Raw genomic sequence first — 8,725 nt, forward strand, 5'->3', positions numbered from 1 at the left:
AACCCAGGTCTGATATCATCAGCGTTCTTAACCATCCTCTTCTCACCATGTCTACACAACCACCGTGATTCATGCCACCCAACATCTCCTGTTGGTTTTCCCTGGAGCCACTTCCCTGAAATCTTCAAAGGAGAAACCATGGAAGCAAGACAGATAGACTCTGAATAGCAGATTCGGGTTTCAGGTACAGCTCTACCTACTAGCTCTGTCACCCTAAGAGTTAACTCGACCTTCCAAGGTGTGTTTCCTCACCTAGGGGATGAAGCTCATTGTTCCTATTTCAGGATCTAGAAGACCCTGTTTCAGGGTATAGGTGTTAACGTGAAGGTTGGTTACCTTTTCCCCTCCTCAAAGCACTAAGATGAAAACTAGCGTCGGGCTTTCTGAGCGCCCCAGTGGCGCTCGACTTCAGAGTCCTTCCACCACCACTTCCTCTCACCCCTCTCCACCCTCGTGGCTGCCGCTTAATTTCCCCTCCCTTTCAGTACGTTCTCTTGCCTCGCAAGAAGGACTGGCCTTGGACGCTGGGAGTCTACCTACTTCTTTTTGTCCCCCGACGCTGGGCTTGAGGGTCTATCAGGACCCAGCGCGTCCTGCAAAGCCAGAGTCGGCTGCGCACCCCGCCGCGCGTCCCGCCCCGAGGGGCGGGGTGTGACCAGAGAGTTTGGATAGGAGGCGCTTGCCGTGGGAAACACCCCGCCGCCCGCGGAGCTTCCTCGGCGGCGCAACCTCTCTGGCCGAGACGCGCTGAGCGGCCGGGAGGCTTTTCTGCACCCGGACCCCCGTGGCCTCGGTCCTCCCGCAGCCTCCGCTCCGGCTCGCCGCGCCGCCGGTCATGAGGCCGCTGTTTTACCGCTGCCACAACACCACGTCGGTGGAGAAGGGCAATTCGGCGACGATGGGCTGGGTGCTCTTCAGCACGGGCCTCGTGGGCAACCTGCTGGCGCTGGGGCTGCTGGCGCGCTCCGGTCTGGGGTCGTGCACGCCGCGCTCGCCGCGCCCGCCGCCCTCCGTCTTCTACGTGCTGGTGTTCGGCCTGACGATCACAGACCTCCTGGGCAAGTGCCTCGTGAGCCCCTTCGTGCTGTCCGCCTATGCGCAGAACCGGAGCCTGCGGGGGCTGCTGCCGGGATCCGACAGCTCTCTGTGCCAAGCCTTCGCCTTCTTCATGTCCTTCTTCGGGCTCGCCTCGACGCTCCAGCTGCTGGCCATGGCCCTGGAGTGCTGGCTTTCCCTGGGGCACCCCTTCTTCTATCGACGGCACCTCACCCCGCGCCGGGGCGCAATGGTGGCGCCGGTGGTGGGCGCCTTCTGCCTCGCTTTCTGCGCGCTGCCCTTCCTGGGCTTCGGGAAGTTCGTGCAGTACTGCCCTGGCACCTGGTGCTTCTTCCAGATGGTCCGCGAGGAGCGCTCGCTGCCCGTGCTGAGCTTCTCGGTGCTCTACGCCAGCCTCATGCTGCTGCTGGTCCTCGCCATCGTGCTGTGCAACCTGAGCGCCATGCGCAACCTCTACGCCATGCACCGGCGGCTGCGGCGACTCCTGCGCCCGGGCCCCAGGGAACGCGCCGAGCCGGGCGCGGGCGAGAGGGAGGCGACCCCGCTGCACCTGGAGGAGCTGGATCACCTCCTGCTGCTAGCCCTCATGACCGTGCTCTTCACCATGTGCTCCCTGCCTTTAATTGTGAGTTGGCCGCGCTAAAGCTTCAGGAGACGGGCGCGCGGTGGGCCGCAGGAGAGGGGAGGGACGAGTAGGGCGTGTTGGGCGCGGTGCAAGAGAAGCTGCGCCCAGAGACGGGAGGGTTTGTTCCCGTTCCGCGGATCAGGTTCCGTTCCCTCCGCAGTCCTCAGGAGATAGAATCTGATTTGTTGAGCGAAAAGAGGTAAAGCCACAGAAACTGAGGGAAAGCAGGAGCCGGACTGTGTCCCCTTAGCCCGGCAGAACCTCTCCAGTGCTGTCTGCTTTCCTCTGAGGTCTCAGGACCATTTTTGCACCTCAGAACTTTGAGAAGCGGAACTTGGTTTCTCCTCGGCAGTACGGGTCCTTTTCCACTTTCCAATGGCTAAGCGAGGTTTTATTTCGTTACACCTGCTCATGATCTTAGTGGCATCAGAAATGCGCAAATGACATCAGGGCGTTCTTTCCACCCCACCCCCCGCCTCCGGTGTTGGCATGGCAAGGGAATAAGGGAAGGTGTAATCCTGCCAAAGTGATTTGCAGACGCGAGTGACTAAAAACGTAGGCTTCGTTTAGTCTTGTTTTTTTTTAACTGGTGTGTAAACTTTGAGGAGTGGAGGGCGCCCTTTCCCGTACTGCCGCTGCAGGGGACGGTGTCTGCAGAGGCGGAAAGGCTGTTTGGACTAGCAGGTGTGGAGGAAGGTTTCAACTTGTGTCGCTCTGATAACCTGTCTCCACCGGTGTTGTTTCTGTCTTGGCAAGCGAGGTGACATGAGAGCCATTCCCTTTGGGTTTCAATTTACTGATGCAGGTGGTGGTGCAGATTGAATTACTTCGTCGTTTTGAAGGTATTTCCTCCTGTGAGCCCTGCCAAGACATCTAGAAGTGGCTGAGGCTAGAACTATTGCTCCTCTTTCTCTCCTGACTCTGCAGTGTACTTGTTCAACATGAACAACGTTTAAATAAATTCATTGTCAAGTCCATGTTTTTGGAGCCCCAAGACTTATGTGAATAGGAAAGTTAAGTTTCTTATGGCAGTGTAGCAGTTTTGGACATTACTTTCAAGGGTGGATGAAAGTGACATATAATGTGATTTTTCCCTTAAATGAAGGTCTTAGTATTGGGCCAATAGTTGTCTGGATTAGGGCCGGAACTCCCCAAAATAAATAAATATATAGCTATATAAACAAAAAGATAAAGATATAGGTGGAGATATTTAGCAATTGTTTTCAAACTTTATCACACTCAGACTCATCAGCAGCGCTTTTAAAAACATAGCTGGCTGGCCCTGTCCTCCAGAGTTGCTGATTCAGATATTTTTGAAGAATTCAGCATCCTCCACCTCACCTGCTGATGTGGAGATCACATTTGAAGAACCACACTCTGAAGCAGGAGTTAGCAAATCAGAGCCTAAGTACCCAGAGAGCTGGCGACAGCAGCATTTTTTTCGTGGATCCCTAGTTTCAGCAGGGGGCGCTCTTCCTATCGGATTTTCCCTGTAATGGACTACATTCTCTAAACAAGCCTGTTGTTTATTCTGTGTGTTTCTTAGTCAACCCTCTCTTATAGGAGCAGTTTTATAAAGTATCTTCTAGAGAATACTATTGATCATCAGAGGTTTTTTGAAAATCTAGATTGTGTTCAAACAGACATCTTGAATAGAGTATGTATTTTGATCACTATCAGAAGTGAATAAATTTGTCATAATTTCAGTAAACCCCCAAAATAAATAAAATTAAAAGGCCATTCATAGAATAAATATTACATTTCTAATACAAATCTATTGACTTGAAAATATCAATTAAAATAACTTAATATGCAGGAGAATGGATATTGATGAATACTGCATAGAAATAAAATGATTTGTCTTCATAATTTAAACATCGTTCAGTTACCCAGATGCCAGCTAATCAAGCATTCTCAAATAGTAAGAATTATATCTTTCTGAACTCCACTTTGAGGAGAAAGGAGTAAATATAAAGATTTAAGTCATATGAAATGTTTTCTTTTTCAAGCAACTCAAGTATGTAGCCTGTTGCCATCCATTTGTTCATTCATCTCAGATCTGGAACCTACAACATTCCAGGCACTGTAATTCATTGCAGGGAATTAAAATAAGAAAAACCTCACATCTGCCCCCAGAGCTATAATCCTGGGGGTGAGAGGGAGTGAGTAGGGCCAGAAGAGAGTTTAGAAAAGGAAAGGATTAACTCCTAATTGATAAAATAGTAATACTAGCTAATTATTTAATTATTATTTTATGCAAAGACCTGTTCTCAGGGTTTTACTCATACTATCTCATTCGAATTTTGTAACGATGCTGGAAAATAGGTTCAATTGTCCCCGTTGTATAGATGAAGAAACAGAGTAACTTGCCTGAAATGTCATAGCCAGTGAGAGGATTCTATCTAACCTGGATAGTCAGACTCTAAAGCTGATGAGCTTAACCATCACTTCAAAGAGGCTTCTAGATGGGGGTAATACTTTAGGTTGGCCTGGAAAAAAGGTAGGATTTGGGCACATGATCAATTTCCATATCTGTAAAATGGAGATAATGAACATACTTAACAGGATTCTTGTGAGTATGAAACAAACTTTTTAAAGTGAAATGCTTAGAATGGTGCCTAGGAATATGAAACTCTGTATGGGCATTAGCCATTATTATTACTCTTTGTGTTATTGAACAGTTATAATGGGGTAGGGCTTCCAGATAACCTCTGTCTTCCTAAGTGCACTAGATGGGAGTATCTGAGCCTGCTGAAACGATCTACCGAAAAGAGAATAAAAAGGTAAGGAAACAATTATGGGAACATACATCTTCTCATATCCCTGACTGCCTTGAGTGGGTTTGGTCTGTGCACTTATTTGTAACCCCTCCCATTAATGCTTTTGCATATTTTCTGGTCCATTAGCATCCATTTTGTCCCATTATGAATTTAAAAATCTCAGTGGGTTTGGGGGATGTAAGGGTATTGAGAAAAAGCAGTGCTGGTCAAAACAGCAGTGTTGACTGAATGGCAGGAAAGGGATGAAGCAGTTTGCAGGGCTACCCAGAGACCGGAGACCTCAGGGAAGAGCAAGACAATAGGAGTGGCTGGGCACAGGTATATAGGCTTATCTTTCTGTCCCTAAATTATAGTGCCTGGAATGTTGGAGGTTTCTTCCTAGTCTGAAAAGAGGATGACAACCACAGAAAGATAAGCATCTGTGCTAAGAATAACTAATTTACATGAGTTGTCCCCTGTCTTTCCACTGGAATGCATGCATGCATGCATGCAAGTCACTTCAGTCTTGTCTGACTCTGTGTGACCCTATGGACTGTAGCCTACCAGGCTCCTTTGTCCAGTATTCTCCAGGCAAGAATACTGGAGTGGGTTGCCATGCCCTCCTCCAGGAGATCTTCCTCATCCAGGGATCAAACCCATGTCTCTTACACCTGCCATATTGGCAGGAGGGTTCTTTAGCACTAGCGCCACCTGGGAAGCCCCTCCACTGGAATATTTCCTGTCTTTTCACATTGATTAAAAGTTTCTGTTTCAAATGGATTCACAGACATAGAAAACAAACTATGGTTATCAAAGGAGAAATTGGGGGGAGGGATAAATAAGGGATTTGGGATTAACAGATACATACTACTATATATAAAATAGATAAAGGACCTACAGTATAGTAGAGAAAACTATATTCAATATCTTATAGTAACCTATAATAGAAAAGAATCTGAAAAAGGATATATATATACACACACACACACACACACATGTATATATGTGTGTATGTGTATATATATGCATCTATGTTTGCGTATATTTATGTATATGCTATATACCTGAAACATTGTATATCAGTTACACTTCAATAAAAAAAGTTCAGAGAGGGGAACACATGTAAATCCATGGCTGATTCATGTCAATGTATGGCAAAAACCACTACAATATTGTAAAGTAATTAGCCTCCAACTAATAAAAATAAATGGAAAAAAAAAAAGTTCAGAGAAAGGGAAGTTTCTGTTCATTGGTGCCTCCACACATGCGACATTTCACGTGTGACTTATTTCTGTGCCAAGAATCAAGAACAGGAAGGAGGCAGAAGAAAGAAGGGAAGAAATTTAGTATGTTTGGGAGTCTGGTGACCCTGTTTGTAAACAATTCAGTGGACTGGCTCTGTCCCACTTCAGCTCTTCCTCTGCACCGCCAGGTAACGCTAGCCCTAAGCTCTGACTGCAGCAGGCTAGCTCCAGAGGTTAGCCTGGGGCTTCCAGGAGGACCTGCACCTCCTCACTTGCACCCATTCATGACTGGCCAAAATGAATATCACAAGGCAAGCTGCCATAGTGTTATGGAAAAATAATGCTTCATAAGTGAAGTAAGGGAATTTATCGTGGCCATAGACCTTTTGCTATCCTAATCTAATGTTTTTCTTTAAAACAGTATCGTGCTTACCATGGAGCGTTTAAAGCTGTTCCTGAGCAAAATGGAACCGCTGAAGAAATTGAAGACCTCCGAGCCTTGCGCTTTCTCTCTGTGATCTCAATTGTGGACCCTTGGATTTTCATCATTTTCAGAACATCGGTGTTTCGAATGTTTTTTCACAAGATTTTCATAAGGCCTCTCATATATAGAAATTGGCACAGCAATTCTTGCCAAACTAACATGGAATCCAGTCTATAACTATGTTACCCTCTCTCATAAACTCAAGAATATATCACATCTTCTGCAAAGAACCATGAGCCACAAAAAAATCTTATAATTTATATCCTTAAAAGGTATGTTCCATAACAAAATATCTAAATGTATTTTCAGAACTGTTTTGTTCATTCTTCATAATGTGTTGTCCCTCTGTGTTCATGAATCAGTTCAGTGGAGTTTTTCATTTTGAGCTATAATAGCAACTACACTTTCATATATTGTAAACTGGTAGCTCAGTTGCTAAAGAATCTGCCTGCAAAGCAGGACACCCAGGTTCATTCTCTGGGTTGGGCACTGGGTTCAGTCCCTGCATTGGGAAGATCCCCTGGAGAAGGAAATAGCAACCCACTCCACTGTTCTTGCCTGGGAAATCCCAGGGACAGAAGAGCCTGATGGGCTACAAGAGAGTGTCAAGAGTCGGATACAATTTATCAACTGACCCAAACAATGTTTAAAGTCTTAAAGCGATTATGGTGATTGTTTCAATGTGCGTACTTGTTTTCCCTAATTTTTTAAGGAGATCTTAGGCCTCTAGGTCTTTATTTAAATCCAGAAGAAACACCACTGTTCATAATTATGTAATAGGTTGTTCTTAAATTTTCTTATTCTCCTTATTTCTAGTGAAACTTGATTTGTTTATTATGTGTCACAATTGCTCCTATTTAAATATTTTCTTTGCCACCTGATGCAACTACAGTCTGAGTTAGAGATGCCCCTCCTAAAAGGGAAGTGCAAAATGTAACTAGATCAGGCATTTGGAGCATCCTTCTCCGGCCAACCCCTGAAAGAAGGCTCACTGCCTTGTGTGAAGAGCCAAAGCTATAAATAAGTAAATGAGAGGCAAGGTGTGACTATGGTCTACAATCCAAAGAAGAAAAAAATTCCATTTATCCTTTAAGTCCAATTTCTTATCTGGAGGGTGTCAGTAGGCATAAATATTTGGGAGTGGGCTACAAAATGTTTCAGTTTTTTGGAACCTCCATTTTGTAGCTTTATCATATTGATGGATTCTTTGGTGGGGAGGGATTTATTGTTCTTTGAAAGACTGGGATGTATCATTTCCCAGAAAGCATGTTTACTACACAGAGCGGGGCATTCAGCACAGCAACAAGCTCACCGGAATTCAGTCAGTCTCAGCTGAGCATGGTGGCGATGACCTTAACACCTACCTGTTAAAGCCATATTCTGCCCTTGGGGGAGATGGTAAGAGTTCCTGAGAAATACAGTTTCAAGCTGGAGCAGGATATGGCTCAGATGGAGCACAACCAAGCACTTTAACTGTACATTTAATTGTACATCATGTTTACAAATGTTAGCAACACTATGACCAAAAGGGAAAAGTGGGGAAAATACAGCTGCAGCTGTTAAACCAAAGAGACTGTAGACCCAGCCTGCAGGGAAGAACTTTCACCTTGGGTAGAAGAATACACGGGGGCTTCAGAGGGCTTTTGGCATCTGTGGGTCCCTTTGTACCCAACACAGACTCTGAGCTGGAGAACCGGCTACATTTGAATAGCCTGAGATCCCCATTTAGTCATCCCTTCCAAAAACCAGAGTATTTGCCTTATTTCCAGTTTAGCAGCAGCCCCATTTTTACCTCTGGTTTATCTCAGAGGTGGTATTAACCTGGAAATATATGTGTATTTTTTGTGTGTACCAAAACTGTGAAATGGTCAAATACAGGAATACACAAATTATAATCTGAAAGCGTGATGTGATGCAAAATACACTCATTTTCGACTTTAACTCTTGCTTGTGTACTTAATGTGTAACTGCCTGTGTGTTTTATTGTGAGAGGAAGTTTGTTTTTTTATGCTCTCCTTTTGGAAAGTGTTATGATCATTGTCAAGATCATTTGAAAAGTTCCCAGATGAATCAATAAATATAATTTTATAATATTTTGCAAAGAAAATTACTTTTCTTCAAATGAAAGAAAAGAACTTCATGTTTTGGTTTTGTTTCATTGTTTTGAGTAAAAGTTTATCAGCAGCCTTTCATTCTCTAGCAGTTTAATAGAATGGATTTTTATAAACTGTCCTATTAGCAAATATGTTACTTTAAACAATTTTGCATAGGTTTATCCAAGGAATTAGTGGTCCTTTCTGTCTAACACAATGTAGATACACCATCTGTATGAAGTCCTTGTTAAGTCAAAAGTCAACTTTTCAATGATCTTCATTGATTTATTCATTATATTATTAAATAAGTTTTAATTGACACATACCTTGTGCCAGGCAATTAGGTGCTGAGGAAGAAAATACATAAGACTTAGTTCTGGCCCATAAGTTGCTCATTGTCCAGTGGGAGAGACAATCATGTAAACAGGTTACAAAAGAGTATGGAAATCCAAGTAATAAATGTG

At 44.6% G+C, this 8,725-nt stretch overlaps 1 protein-coding gene across 1 annotated transcript; it reads left to right on the plus strand.

The window, feature by feature from the left end:
* Positions 1-754: 754 nt before the first annotated feature.
* On the plus strand, positions 755-8,261 carry PTGDR (prostaglandin D2 receptor). The gene is made up of 2 exons (XM_020882400.2): positions 755-1,681; positions 6,106-8,261. The coding sequence occupies exons 1-2, from the start codon at positions 836-838 to the stop codon at positions 6,343-6,345; spliced, it is 1,086 nt and encodes a 361-aa protein (XP_020738059.2). The 5' UTR covers positions 755-835; the 3' UTR covers positions 6,346-8,261.
* The last annotated feature ends 464 nt before the right edge of the window (positions 8,262-8,725 follow it).

The sequence above is a fragment of the Odocoileus virginianus genome, chromosome 6, assembly GCF_023699985.2.
Source record: "Odocoileus virginianus isolate 20LAN1187 ecotype Illinois chromosome 6, Ovbor_1.2, whole genome shotgun sequence".
Taxonomy (NCBI): Eukaryota; Metazoa; Chordata; class Mammalia; order Artiodactyla; family Cervidae; genus Odocoileus; species Odocoileus virginianus.